At 41.7% G+C, this 15925-nt stretch overlaps 1 protein-coding gene across 13 annotated transcripts in view; it reads right to left on the bottom strand.

The window, feature by feature from the left end:
* Positions 1 to 15925, bottom strand: part of MYO18A (myosin XVIIIA) — a 315102-nt gene that overhangs the window by 59453 nt on the left and 239724 nt on the right. For all 13 annotated transcript variants that reach the window (XM_083172333.1, XM_083172334.1, XM_083172336.1 and 10 more), the window contains 7 exons: positions 13355 to 13509; positions 9959 to 10082; positions 7717 to 7917; positions 4488 to 4598; positions 3048 to 3152; positions 2786 to 2932; positions 1055 to 1168 (listed from right to left, as the gene is read on the bottom strand). In XM_083172333.1, the coding sequence (XP_083028459.1) occupies positions 1055 to 1168; positions 2786 to 2932; positions 3048 to 3152; positions 4488 to 4598; positions 7717 to 7917; positions 9959 to 10082; positions 13355 to 13509 (957 nt within the window). The remainder of the gene's footprint in view (positions 1 to 1054; positions 1169 to 2785; positions 2933 to 3047; positions 3153 to 4487; positions 4599 to 7716; positions 7918 to 9958; positions 10083 to 13354; positions 13510 to 15925) is intronic.

Raw genomic sequence — 15925 nt, 5'->3', positions numbered from 1 at the left:
CCCAGCACATATTTCCCACAATCATTACAAATATTACTGTAGGTTCATTAATTGTTTCAGAAAAAGAACAGACCAAGGTCTTCATCGCTTTCTGTTTTATGCAGTCTTGCAAATGCAGGCAAAACATCAATTACTATGGTCATTGTGAGGAAAGGAGCAGAAGTCCATGGCAAAGAACAGAGGGAGAGATGGAAGGAGGACAATGACACATTCTAGAGAGTAGACAGGGTAGGAGGACATGGCACAGACTAAAGGGGAGAGAAAGGTGTAGGACATGGCACACCAGAAGGGAGAGAGGAAAGTGGTACATGGCCTGCCGCACAAGGGAGAGAAAGGAGCACAGGGCATGATTAGAGGGGGAGAAAACAGGAGGACATGGCACACACCAGAAGGAAGAAAAAGCAGAAGGCACCTGGCAGAGACTAAAAGGGAAGGAAAGCAGGAAATCATGGCAGAGACTAGAGGGGAAGGAAAGCAGGAGCGCATGGCACAGACTAGACTTGTGAAAAAGGGGTAATAAATGGAACATACTATAGAGAACCACAAGGGAGAGAACATAATTATGCAGAGGTCATATTATATCAGTGGTAGACCAAATTGGTGAAAGAGCAGTAGTACCGATGGCTAAGAGCAGAGGGGAGGGAGCAGTAAGAGGATGGAGAAGAACTAAAAAGCTCAGATCAGACTCAAGGGAAGGCAGAGGTAATGTACATATTATATACAGTGGACTGAAGGAATAGGCCAGATGTAACAAATCAGGAGCATGTCGCACAGAGAAAGGTAACCAGAAACGGTGGCATAGACACAGGACTGTATGTAGCATAGATTAAACAGCATATCACAGAAAGCAGACATATATGGGACAGGCCAGAAAGATAAACAAGGAGTTCATGGCATAAACCAGCAAGCAAGAGTGTGTGTGGCACAAATCAAGGAAGATAAAAGGATACATAGCTATAGAAAGCAGAGACTTTTTTCATAGACTAAACAAAAAAAAGCATAGACAGACCAGATGGGCAGACAGCAAACAGGCACAAACCATTTGGCATCTTACCGCTGTCTTTGATTTGGAGATATCATCAATCTGAAGGTGGAGATCCTCAATTTCAACCTCCATAGACTTTCTAGCTTTTACTGCAGCAGCACTGGTAAACTCAGACTCTTCTAGCTGTAAATGAAATATATGAAAGAATTAAAGTAATTCTGAAAGTGCTAAATGATGTCACTGGTTCTAAGTGACTCAATGGGCTGCATTTATTTTTCAGCCTATTGCAAACAAATCAATGGATTGCTGCTAGACTTTGATTTATAAGATGTGCACTTTAAAAACAAAAAAAACAAACACACACATATATGAAAGAAACCAACAAATGAAAAAAAATAAAAAATCCTGTAGGCAGCCACAGACCCAGTGATGGCCTTGGAGTGTTACACTATCAGAAAGCATTTTTATTGAGGCTGTCATTTTATATTCCCAGTGGTATTTCTGTAAACCGCCTGCCGATGTTGTGCTGTTATGCCATCTATGTGGATTGTATTAAAGTACATACTTGAAGTCAGATTTATAGCACAGAGCGTCTTGCTTGGTAAAATATTTCCCTAGGAGTAAATAACATTTCAGCAAATAGAGAATTTATGGTGGGACACAACGAGGAGGGAGTAGATATTTTGGGACAGCCACATATCACAGGAACCAGGGACACCGATCTGCTCTAGATTATGAAATGGCCTCTTGGGAATTTCTCACTGCTTCCCGATAATTGTTTTTACCCCTACAGAGTACACTTCAACAGGACATTCTAAGATGGGAACTTGGAGGATTTACCACTTATGTCAAGAAGCTGTCACAAGTGCCAGGATCGCCTTTCTTATTAAAGCGCTGCTAGGACAACTTTATTTTCTGGTTTTTAAGCAATGTTTATCCACAATAATCAATAGCTGCAGCACAATTTTCAGCAGAATAAAATAAAACTGGTAAAATAATATTCATACCACTTATTCATTTTCTTTTCTTTTTTTTTATTCATAATAAATCATTTATCTTACTGAAATAGGGACACAGAGACAAAATGTTCACTCTAGGAGAAATGCAATGCAATATAGGAATAAGGATTGACCCTCACCTCTCGTTCCTCCATCTGGGGCCTCTATAAACCACTCAGACCAGCCAACATCAATCTTTCTCCAACACTTAATTTTTAGCTTCGGGACTCATGTGCGCTCAAGTATAAAGTCTATCATCCATTAATTTCCCTATTACAGGCTGAGTATCCCTTATCCGAAATACTTGGGACCACAAGCTTTTTGGATAAGGGATTTTTGCATATTTTGGATTTTTTTTAATTTTCATACTTATCTGGTCCCCCGACGTCCATGGCGGCCTTCGGAATCCTCTTCAGCAGCATCTCCGGTCCCAGGAGTGCATTTCGTGAGTGCGCAGTTGCGCCCGTGACATCACTGGCGCACCCACGCAACGAATCCTTAGGACCGAGGATGCCGCTGAAGAGGATTCCGAAGGCCGCCGTGGACACCAGGGGACGAGGCAAGTACTGTATGAAAAAAGAGGTGGGAAAAAAAAACCCAAAAAGAAATATTGGGAAAAAACACATTTTTTGGAATATACAGATAAGGGAGACTCAACCTGTACTACCAATTGTGATAACCACCAAACCACTTGTTAGTTACACAGATAGGGGTTTCTGTATTGCTTGCTACCCAGTAAATTCCAACTACTATGTGTTTTCAGCAAGTTAACTAACGTTGATTCTGAAGTTATTAAGAATACCTGGCTCCGGAGCTGTGCAATCTCCCGTTTGCTAGGAGCATTATTCTTTAAATGATCCAACATGATTTGTGCATCTGCAAGCAGAGCCTTTGTCCTCTTCAAGTCCTTTCTTAAGCGTTTCTCAGTTTCAAAGTCACGTTGATTAACCTAAGGCCAATACAAGAGTATGAGTTGTAATCCAAAGCCAGATGCAGGGATAGTACAAAGAACTTCAAGTTTGACTTTCAATGCTGACTTTTTAATTTTTTTTATTTTACCATACCTGTTCACTAACAGAATTTAATCTACTTTCCAGATCTCTCTTCTCTCTCAGGACCTTCTGTTTGTCCTCATATTCCTCCTCTAATTGAACTTCCATCTGTTTAAGCTGTTAAAAATGGAAAACAGGATACAGTATGTACAGGAACACAGTCAACATCATATGGTACAAAACATCATGCCGCATCCTAATATATACAGCAGGACTGATGCAAAGTATGAAAACATTTTTTATTGATTGTTATGGAAAAAAAAACAACATCCACTTTATTACCTAAGCCAGGGGTTCCCAATCTTTTTTTAATCACGGCACCCTAGAGTAAAATCATTTTTTTCACGGCACCCCTAGGCCAAACTTATTTTAATTAGATTGGGTTTATATGCGATTCTTAAGATCAGGTATGTGGTAAAGGACAGGATTTGCTTCTGTTTGTACACATTTTATTAATGGCAGCCACCAGCACTGGTTTTGCTCATAAATAATTAACCATTAATAATTTGAGTTAGTCCTGGACCACCAACGCAGGGCACCCCTGCATGTGTCCCAAGGCACCCCAGGGAGCCACGGCGCACAGTTTGGGAACCACTGACCTAAGCAAACAAAATGTCAAGAAAATTGGATGCAGAAATCCTGCCAGCCACCAATCCTGGTATTTCAGGCACTGGTAACGTACACATAATGGAAGCACCTACTGTATGTCGAGGGCTGAACCAACAATCTAAACCATGGGTCCTCAAACTGCAGCCATCCAGATGTTGTGAAACTACAAATCCCAGCATGCCTTGCCACAGTTTTGCTATAAGGGAGTGTTAAAACTGTGGCAAGGCATGCTGGGATTTGTAGTATCACAACATCTGGAGGCCCGCAGTTTGAGGACCCATGATCTAAACAATGTTTGATAGTGAACTTACTAAGCGTTAGAGAAGTACAAAGTGCCTTAGTAATGCTACTACATCCTATTGACTGTTTATACTCTCCTCATGACCACTGGTTTAGTAACTAGGGGGGTGGTATTCAATCCCGGCCAGAAACAGATTCGCCTCCCTACCGAGGCGAATGTGTATGATCAGAAATGGACGATGGATTGTCAAATGCGTGACCGTTTCCGACTATCAGCGCCCGTTTTCCCCAATGCTGGGACTTTCTGACTGCTGGAATATATTCCGCCAGTCGGAAGAACGGAGTCCAAATTGAATAGGTCGAATGACATTTGACCTAAAAATGTCAGAAATGGCCGCTATTACCACCAGGCGAAAATAGTGGCTGGGATTGAACACCCCCCTAAATGGCTACAGTGTCATTACTATCATTTGTCTGCCCTTTAATACCAGTCTGACCAATTATTGATTAAACTGATAAAAACCATTTAACTGAAAGCCATAGGGTTATACTGTATGTATTGGCTAAGTAAGCAGCTATGATGGGACTTGTAGGAAGGGTTACCTTCTTCTGACAGGACTGTCTGATCTCCTCCACTTCATCGTCTTTGTTTTCGAGTTCCTTGGAGTGTGACTGCCGGAGTCTCTCCATTTCCATCTCCAGACGCAATTTTGACTAGAAACAAACAGCAAATAATTTACTATCACCAGATAAACTTATATAATTAATGACATTGCTCTGACTACATTTCAGCTAGTACCAAAACAAATTGGACCTGATACAGTGGTGCACACAGTGGCAATGCCGCTGAGGTATTGTCACACCGTGTATAAACCTGGTTGGTTACCGCTACTAGATTCAAATCAAAAAGATGCAGAGAGAGATTGTTTTTCAGTGGCTAGTCCTGGGATGTAATAGGTAGGTGGCTGGCTAGAGCTTGGCGCTTTGCTGAAAGACGGCCATGTTCAGAAGGCGAAATCACACCTTTCTTTGGGATGGTGCAATTTCGATGTTGCGACCAATGAGAAAGAATAGCACTGCTGTCTGTGGACATATGAGTAGGCGGAGAATCGGTTGTGGCATTTGCATAAAGAATGCAACTGCTACGGTGGGAAAAGACGCAGTTACCCCTGCATCAGGCCCATTGTCTATCCATTCCAAGTGGCAGCAACATGTTACTAAGGCTTATTTAACATCCTAACTTATGAATTTCTAAAGTTCAGTTGGGGCCCGTATTGTCACAATGCTGAAGAGACAGGATGGGGTGATTTAAATCAGAAGGATGCGTGGCTGGAACCGCCATGTGAAGGCACTATGCTACTAATAGATCCTAGGTTAATTATACAGTTATATGCGCTGGAACGGCGAACTGAAGGCACCCTGCTACTAAAAGGGCTTAGGATGGTCTACCAGATTATACAGTAATGTGTGGCTGGGACGGGAGCACCAGGTGAAGGCAATCAGTGACTAATAGGACCTAGGATAGTCTATCATATTATACAGTAATGTGCACTGTCAAACGTAACAGTGATGTCTTGCAGCAAATCACCAACAACTGTGCATAGAGCTGATGAAATCCTTGAGAACATATGGATCCCAATTTACTAAGCAGACTGTTACATTCATCTACAATAGCATACGGAACTGAACATGCCATAAACAACCTAGCAATGAAAGTGTAATCTAAGGACAAGTAGGAGAGGGAGTACAAATCCCGCATGAAGACCCACTTGGTCTCCTACACTGCTAACACCATTCAACCATGTAATGGAAAGATTTCCCATTAATATCAGGTAATGGGATGTATTAAGCCTTAGCAAGAGATAATTCAAGTGTGATAAGGAGAGATTAACGTCCAGCCAATCAGCTCCTTACTGACTTTTTTCAAGCACAGCCTGTAACATGGCAGTTAGCAGGTGATTGGCTGGGCATTTATCTCTCCTTATCACACTTGGATTTATCTCTTGTTAAAGCTTAATACATCTGCCCCAATGTCTCCTAATAAGTGAATAAAGCCCATTATGGTTGTTGATTTCCATTACTTTTCTATTTATAAAAGCAGCAGCAGCAGCAGACTTGGAAGTCAATGTTAAGGTTTTCACTTTGCAGAAGGTGTCACGGTGGAGCCTAGATTCCAGTGTGATTTGGGCTGCGGCTGCTGCACAGAACTTATGCACACAGCATACTCTTAGTCAATCGTCACCAAAGAGATAGATTTTGAAGCCATTATTCCGTTAGCATGGAAGGATCCATCAAAACAGATAGGCGTTTATCTATAAAGCACACCCTAGTGGGTACTAAGGTAGTGAGAATGGCCCAAAGTGGTGCATGGAAAATGCTTGCTCACAGCCCTTTAGGCTACATTTCCAACAGAAAAAAAATGAAATACGCTGAGAGCTCTAAGTGCTGAGGGTACAGGAACAGAGGCCAGTCAAGTCTCCTGGTGACCATCCATCTCTGGCCCAGTCGCTGACTCTGCAATCACTCCCTGATGTGCGGACGGCTAATGGCACTTCTTTAACTTTTACAGCTACCAACAGGAAGATATATAGGTAATGGCCAGAGAAGAGAGCAGGGAGGAGGCCGAGCAGCGCATGAACAAGGACATGAATTCTCACAGATTGGGGCTTTTTGTCCTGTCTTTAAACCGTTATTGCTTAAGAAATCAGGAAACATCTTCCTGCTATTCGGCTTTCTCACGCAGTTATATATATATATATATTGCAGCTATTGCTGATAGTAAGTGGAGATTGCCAGCAGATAACACTTGGTGACATCATCTGCATTACTAATGTTCTTTAGGAGGAATGTCCTTAAAACCTCTGTTATCCACAGCAGGATCAGTGTGAACCAACACCAAAATAAATGCACGACTGAAGCTATAGCGCACACAGCTGCAGTAGCCAATGGCACAATATGTAAATATTACCATTTTCTTTACTTTAAATTCTAAGTAAAACATTGAAAGAGCAGAGAGTAATGTCACCTAAATAATCATTAATGGAAATATACATTTGATAGTGAACATAAGGATTCATTACCTAACAATGAACTGCTGAAAGATGATAGAATCTAAGTCGTAAGTGCCACAAAAGGTCTATGTTGTCTATAAAGCCACAGAATAACCCACCATTAACTTTGCTACTTAATTACAGTATGAATGGAAAGAAGAGAGTGTCTGAATGCTAAAACACTAAGGAAATGTTTTACATTGGCTGACACAAGTTGGCCGCAATTGCAATCACAATTCGCGCATAGCACTATGACCAATAGTCAGGGGTGGATTGGGATGGAAAACCATCCCGGGAAATTTTTAAAAGCAGCCCTTATGGAGGTGGGGTCTGTTGTGAGGGTGGGATCCCTCTTAATAGGGATTCTATCCCCTAATGCAGGCACACCAGCAGTCTGTCACACTCCACCGTCTTCAAGTCACAGGTGGTCCAATAGGTGCATTGGCCCACCAAGAATCCTCCCTGTGGCTTCTTTTGCCAATCCGCCCCTGCCAATAGTACCATCTTGACCCTATAATCTATGAAGATTTCAGTATCAACAGTGTAATTATCAACATGCAATCGAACCAGCCCTATACCTGGCATGCACTCAATTAACTTAGTCTATGCCTGTTACTATTCAGTTACGCCATTCATTGAGACGTGAAGTGGACTTTTCTTTCCCACAGCTTTGAAAATCCTGAAACAATAATATGGAAACGCCATAGTCTATCTACATCTTTATTCTACTCCACCGACAAACAGGTTTTTTTAAGCGTCAAGGGTATCTCAACTCTACATACCTGCTCCAGCATCTGAATGCTTCCAGCTTGTTCATCCAGCTCTTCCTCTTGGTCTTTAACTTTGGCTTCCAAGTCACGAAGCTGCTTCTTCACCTTTGACAGGGAAGCTTCATCCTTGGACTCCTGCGAGGAGACGTCCTGGAGTTCCACTTCCAGCTGATCTACCTTGTGTGTGAAGACCGCAATCTCCGATTCTTTCTCCTGATGAAGAAAGATGCAGCCGCCTAGAGTTACTTTAAAGATCTAATGTGTGAAAATTGCCTACAATAATTTTCGAACACAAGCAGCTTTCAAGCTATCAAATGACGATCCAAGACATGAAAACACGGTGGCAAAATTATAAAATTGCTAAAGGAAAACGATGGTTATTTTCAGATGCAACAAATATCAGAACAGGTACAAAAAAAAAAAAAAAGCAAAATTACAGGAAAGCACAGGCTTATTGATTTTAAAGAAGTTTAAGCCGGCGGAAGAGAGAATGAAATGTTATCCTGCGGAGATAAGCACGCCATGCAGTGCGAGTGTTTATAAATGAAACAGAGGCTTTTAACGTCACAAAATGCTCACTAATTGCTGGACTGTGACATGAAAGTAATTCTGCTAGAAAGGAGATGTTAGCTGCAGTTGTTAATTTGCAGAACTCAATATTTAGATACTATATAGTTAGAATCATGAATTTTTTTTGTTTTTGTTTTTATACAATATGTCTTAAGAAAACTCTGGCCCCATATGCTGAACATATACAACTTCATACAAAGTAATTACACAAATTGTGCAAAACAATGTCATTGGACATGTCAAAATAATGCAGTGCAAAGAAATGCATTTAGTTTAATACATTGTATGAATGACTTGTACAGAACTGTATCAACTATACAACATATAGGATAATCTGTGTCTACTGGCTGAAATGGGAGAACTACAGATGTGCTCTCATACACTATTGCTGCAGTTGACTCTGCAAGGGAAATTTACTAAGATGGGAGCACTGTAATAATGGGAAGGTGCTATGGGCAACCAATCAGCATATACTAGAAGATAATAGATAGTATCTGATTGGTTGCCCATAGCAACATCCCATTATTACAGAGCCCCATCTTAGTAAATTTCCCGGGACTTGTGGAGTATCACGGCTCCCACGATGGCCATCCCACATGAAAAAATCGCATGCGATTGCATGCATTTTTTAACAGAAAAACATCCACATGCATTGAAATTAGTATCAAACATGTTCAATGGCCCCCACTATCAACGCAAACCCGAAGCGTGGCGAGCGGTGGCGGTACGCGTCCTACAACCTTTTCATACGCCCACTATCCACGTCGGCGTGGAGTTCAGAATAGAAAGTGTGGCGAGCGCAGCGAGCCCGAAGCATGGCGAGCACAGCGAGCCCCGCGAGGGGACACGGATACCTTCACAGGTATACGCATCCCCTCGCGGGGCTCGCTGCGCCTCAGGCTCGGTGGCTCACTGCGCTCGCCACACTTTCTATTCTCAACTCCACGCCGACGTGGATAGTGGGGGTATGAAAAGGTCGTAGGACAGGTACCGCTCCGCTCGCCACGCTTCGGGTTCGCGTTGATAGTGGGGGTGGTACAGCCTCAAAAATGACATTTGGGGGCCATTGAACATGTTTGATACTAATTTCAATGCATTTGGATGCTTTTCTGTTAAAAAATGCATGCGATCAAATCGCATGCAATTTTGTAAAAACGGCAAAAATCGCATCCAATCGCATGCATCGCATGCCACTATATTTGGCATGCGATGGCATGCGATGGGAGCCGTGATAATCCACAAATACCAATTTCCCTTGCAGAGTCAACTGGTAGCAGAGCTGCAACCGGCGGGCCACTTGCTCCAGACATCTCACACCGTATGGCGTATTCAGGCTAGGTGTTTGGGGACACATCCGTGATTTTTTTTCAAATCTTTGTTTTTCCGGTTCATTGACTTACAGTATAGTGATTTCACACATGGGGCACATGACTCAAGTCAATGGAGTTTAAAATGGTTGTGTGCATCAAGCTTAGTTTTTTTTTTCTATGGTGGAGTTTAAACTGGTTGTGCGTATTGAGGTTGACTGAATTTTTTGCTTTATTTTAAAATTTGTTGCATGTATCGAGTATAGTTTTACTGTGGCGTTGAAGTTAGTTGTATGTATCAAGCTTAAGTTGATTGTACGACAAGCTTACTGTATGTACTTTTTTGGAAAGCAACTCTCAAGGTTAGCACAACTCACCTCAATCTGCTGTCGCAGGCTGAACACTTCAGAAGTGAGAATGTCCTTTTCTCGGCTCAGCTTCTCTTTCAGTACCTTCTCCCTCTGCGCCTCCTCCTGAGCCTGTGCCAACTCAGAATCAAACCTAAGAGAAGTGTTGCGGTTAGGGCACAGTCGAGAGACAGTAGAGTAAAAACCATCATTAAAGTGTCTAAACTTTCAGATTTTCTTTCGGGAACATCTTTGCTCCCTGTCTGGTATGAGCGTGTTGTGCAAAAGAATTGTCTCAGCGGTTATGTAACGAACAGCTGTTTAGTTTAAATGAATCTGTTAAATGTATATTACACACACATTGACTGAGGTCATTAGATCAAATTGCCGGGGCTAAATGTAATAGCTGCGAGTTGGTGGAGGTCCGGGTTTTTGTGCGAGTCTGCGGCTGTTTTTAGAAAACGTCAAACTCACAAAGTCCCGAACCTCCACCGACTCGGCGGCTGATACACTGTTAGCCCCCAATTTCTGACTGGATCATTCTGACACACAGAAGAAGTAATCCCTTGAGAAAGTCTGCCCAATGTCCCAGATGTCTGACATAATCAATATGCTTATGGTTAACACTACCTTATTATTTACTCCACTTGAATTTGTTTTGTCAGTCATTTAAGACCCTGGTAAGCAAAATGCGACACCATTCAGTAGCCACTACCAACCAGGGTAAAAATTTTCATCTAATTACACAGCTTGTACGTAGCTCTCGAACTGTGGATGTGTTAAGTGGATGTGTTAAGTGGATGTGTTAAGTGGATGTGTTAAGTGGATGTGTTAAAACTTGTTAGTGTTCAACCTCCAACAAAATGGCCAATGCATTAGAATACAAGAATTTGTAAAAACGGATTCAGTATTGAATCCCGGCGGTCGGGATCCCGGCGTTCAGAATCTCGACGCCGGAATCCCGACAGCCGAAATGCCGACAAGGGGGGGACGTGGATCGCCCCCCCTTGCGGGCTCGCTGCGCTCGCCACGCAGCGGGCCCGGTGCCTCGCTACGCTCGGCACACTAATTTATTCTCCCTCCAGGGGTGTCGTGGACACCCCAGGAGGGAGAAAGTGTCGGCATTTCGGCGGTCGGGATTCCGGCGTCGGGATTCTGAACGCCGGGATTTTAACTGCATCCCGTAAAAACGAGCTTCTCTAGTGCAAGTGCCCCACAGACTAATCACGTGTTCTGTGTCTTCTAAAGCACTACTCCCTATACAGCAGGCACGGCCAAACTGTGGCCCTCCGGTTGTTATGAAACTACACATCCCAGCATGCCTTGCCATAGTTTTAGCATTCTGTAATAGCAAAACTGTGGCAAGGCATGATGGGACTTGTAGTTTCACAACAGCTGGATACAGCCAGTGCCCATAAGATAACTTTCAATAAACACTCTTCAAATTGGTACGGTTTCTTAAAAAAATGAATCTCATGTGTAACTCTAAAAGTAGTTTCTAAATAAACTACAGTATGGGGCTAATTTATGTTGGATGGAATAAGCCAATGGGGGGGCTCCGCACATGCTCCGGTCCCATTATGCATGTGTGCAGGGTGGGTCCTGCAATCACCGCACAGAATAGTGAATGTCTTTTCCTGAGTGAAAGGAAGAGGCATTCGCGGGGGGCTGGGGCGTCCAGCATTTCTGGAAACGGGGGCGTTCCTCAGGAGTGGCCAGGCCAAAGATTGTGCTGCAAGGTGAAGTTTTGTTCGCCTCATAAGCCGGGCTGTGGCAGGCAGACTGAGTAAGGTTAGACTTTATCAGCTGCAGCATCAGAAGGACACCGCACAATGCACCACGTCTACTCTTGCACTGTGATTGCATTGCAGTTGGATGTCAACACACATGCAGGCAAGGGGTGGTATGAAACCTTTCCTGCATTTGCATTGTTTAAGAATCGCATATGATGAACTGCTGTGCAGCTTATCATATGCAATCCAAGGTGAAGCAGGCTATATACTGTACTATATACTGTATCTACACTACTTACTGTAGCAAACAAAAAATTCCTTATTCTATCAAAACACATCTTTCTTTCTTTCTTTAGAAGGATAAATGGTGATTTTGTTCGGTAGCATTCCCTCTACAGGATTGTATGACTTATAGTAGCGATTTAACACTTGCTGATATGCCAGCTGGAAAAAGATCAATATTATAAGCAATCAATCAATGCAGAGATACCAGGGAAAGTGGATCGGCTTTTCCCAACACGTAGACGCAACCCCAACCTGATATCACAATTAATTTCCATGGCAACCACAATATGACTATCCCGCTGCAGTAGGTACGTAGTTTTATTTGAGAGCTGGCACTGAAGGCAGGGGTCCTGAAGGCGATCCCATCCTTATGCACGGTTTAAATATGGGTGCTCAAATTCCATTGAAGCCCAAGCTGCCAATCTGGGGTGTTCAGTAGTCAGGACAGACTATTAGCGCATATTGAAGCTATATAAAGAATATTATTCACAAACATATATTTTTTAGACATTATAGAATAAAGAGGAAATGCTCTGTTGAATTACCAGGTGTGTGCTCCAGCCTGGCTGCCACGCTTAATGATTACTATTACTCTCACCTGGTAAGTTGCATCGTTTCTTATGTAATTCGGTATGCTTTTACTTCAGTTATCTGCTGCCCCTCCACTTGTTTGGTTGTGAGTTCTTACTAGCCTTCACAAAGGTCCACAATGGGACTAAACATCGGACATTTTTGTAACAGTGGTGCTATGTAACCAATAAGTTATTGGATATTTGATATAGCTGGTAATGGTGAGTGCTCTCTGCTATTATATTTATACATATACGTGTCCTGCCTGGAGGATGGATGCCATGTTGCCGGTCTGATGTTTTTGCTGACATGTTATACTAATTCCTGATGATTGTCTTGAGGAGACCGAAACTATGTATGCATTAAAGTTGAAAAGTTGAAACCTTGACCTTGGTGAGTGCCCATTTCTTCTACGATATATATATATATATATATATCTATATATATATATATAGATATCTATCTATCTATCTATCTATATATATATATATATATATATATATATATATATATATACACACACACACACACACACACACACACTTTACTACTTAACCCTTTGAGCGCCAACATCTCTGTGAGAGATGCACAAATATCAGCTAAAAATTCCAGTGTCGCTCACATTTATTATATAAATTCAAATAAAAAAAATGTTAAAAAAGATTATATTTCCTATATAAGGTAAACAGTACAGATCATTATGATGAATAAACGTTTGCTTGGCAATTTTCAAATCAATTTTGACAAATTCACTTGGCACTCAAAGGGTTATGTACTGTAGGTCATTTTTCTTTATAAATGCAGCACTAAACCAAGTGCAGTTTATGAAATCACTGACCTTCGTTGCTTCTTCTCAAGATCATGATTGCGCCCCTGGTGTCCCTCTAAATGAAGCTTGGTGTCTTGCAACTCAGATGTTAGCCGCTGGCACTTCTTCTTTAGTTGCTGCAGAGTTCTTTGTGTTTCTTCATTGTCTGCCTGCAGATCTGTAAGCTAAAAGGAAAAGATTCTGGTTATTCCTCAGACCAAAGCACTGTGCTCAGGATGAATCTTCCCCAGATCTAAGCCCTCACTACAAGGCAAAGGTGGGGAGAGCCTGTTGTCCGCTTCACTCCAAATAAATAAATTCTAGGTATGTACAGCGCATTTAAAACTATGGTAGAACATGGATTTCCTTATATTGAAGTGTATTTTTACTGTATCAGTGACATCACTATTCAGTACACATAGGGGCCCATTAAGCGCTGATTGCAGGGCTGCGAATTTACATACTATAAAATTATACAGCTGATTGGTTGTCATGGGCAACTTCTCCACTGGCTTACTTCTCCCTTGTCACTGCTTCATACAGCTGCCCACTGTACAGTAAGCTCTTAAGGTGCCCATTCACAGAGCAATTAGCTCCGTGCGTTTTGAACTAGATCGCATCGTATCTAGTTAAAAAAGTATACAATCTAGTTCAAAAGAGTATGCAATCTAGTTCAAAAGAGTGTGCGATCTAGTTTAAAAGATTATGCAATCTAGTTCAAAAGAGTATGCAATCTAGTTCAAAAGAGTATGCAATCTAGTTCAAAAGAGTATGCAATCTAGTTCAAAAGAGTATGCAATCTAGTTCAAAAGAGTATGCAATCTAGTTCAAAAGAGTATGCAATCTAGTTCAAAAGAGTATGCAATCTAGTTCAAACCAGTATGCGATCTAGTTCAAACCAGTATGCGATCTAGTTCAAACCAGTATGCGATCTAGTTCAAACCAGTATGCGATCTAGTTCAAACCAGTATGCGATCTAGTTCAAACCAGTATGCAATCTAGTTCAAAAGAGTATGCAATCTAGTTCAAACCAGTATGCGATCTAGTTCAAACCAGTATGCGATCTAGTTCAAACCAGTATGCGATCTAGTTCAAACCAGTATGCGATCTAGTTCAAACCGGTATGCGATCTAGTTCAAACCAGTATGCGATCTAGTTCAAAAGAGTATGCACAGCACATACTTATGTGCTTTGCACTGTGCGATGCATGGGAGCACACATCGCCTCGCAAAGCAGGATTGCTCCATGTATGGGCACCTTTATGGTGCCCACACACAGGAGCGCCTTGAGTCCTGTTGGAGAAAGTGCGCTATATAAATAAAACTTACTTACTAGATGTGTGCTAAGATTTTGAATAGACTACAATATGTAATTTAAATATGTAAAGTACATATCGCATGCGATTCCCTACACAGTGTGTAATTTGAAATAGACCCAATGCGATGTTGTACTAAAATACCTGCCTACACTTATTATTTTGCCTTGCCATATGGACTACACAGGAATGCGGTTCACATGGCAAATAATACACGCGATTTGAACTAGATGCAATGCAATTTAAACTTAAAGGTTCAAATTGTATGCTCCTTTAGTACCTGGGTTTAGTTTAGCCTTCCTTCTATTATCTACTGGACTTTCTGTTTATATTATGTTGCTATTTATTGGTAAATGCCAGTAACCATGCTGGATTAAATAAAAACCTATATAAAATTGTTAAACAAACAGGAGGCTCAACACTCACCATAATAAACTAACTCACCTTAATACACAAATAATCAAATAAATAATGGGGTTTTAGTTAAAGAATTGATCAATGCATTTAAGCTTGCAGCCAATCGCCAACGGACCCCATATCACAGCAATTCCTTCTCTAACAACAAGACTCTTTAGAACCTGGCAACTGCAGACATATTATAACTAAAATGAACATGTGCTTGTTTCCTGGTTTACAGCTCACCTGCAAAAAACGTATGGCTTTTAAAGGTGAGACAATCACAAACACAACTACTGAATTAGCACTAAGGGGGCAGCTGTCACAGGTTTAAGATAAATGGGCGTATCTGGGGTGCGTGAGAAAGCTATGATCACAGAATGATTAATTAAAAATTAACCCAAAGATATACATACAGGAAATCACCGCACTCGTCATTCCCAGAAATGGGATGCAAACTGTGGCCACTGCACCCCAACCTAGGAATGGCAAGTGAGGTGGTATCTTGTATGTATATATAAACTTGTTGATGTAATAATCCTTCGAGCATGCAAAAAAAAAAAAAAAAATGTATTTAAAAGTACGGTCACAAACCATACAATACAGGGTCAATCCCCTTGGAGCTTCAGAGGTAAATCTACAATTGGCCAAACCGTAGTGGCTAGTTGGTGCTGCCTATCAAACATTGTGTATTTGTATTAGACCTCAGGTGACCATTACTGACCCTGGTTTCTTTGTCTCTGTGTGGGTTTGCTGTAATTCACATTTAAACAAACATGCATTTGCATGCCCCTTCCCCTCACCTAAAAAACAAGGAGGTACTGTACAAGTTTCAATCTGCACAGTGATCGTTATTCTTGAGTTGCACAGCACAAATTCATAGGGGGGGT

This window comes from Crinia signifera, chromosome 2 (genome assembly GCF_055691185.1).
Source record: "Crinia signifera chromosome 2, ASM5569118v1, whole genome shotgun sequence".
NCBI lineage: Eukaryota > Metazoa > Chordata > Amphibia > Anura > Myobatrachidae > Crinia > Crinia signifera.
Note: the sequence above shows the minus strand (reverse complement) of the source record. Positions and strands in the feature narration are given on the sequence as shown.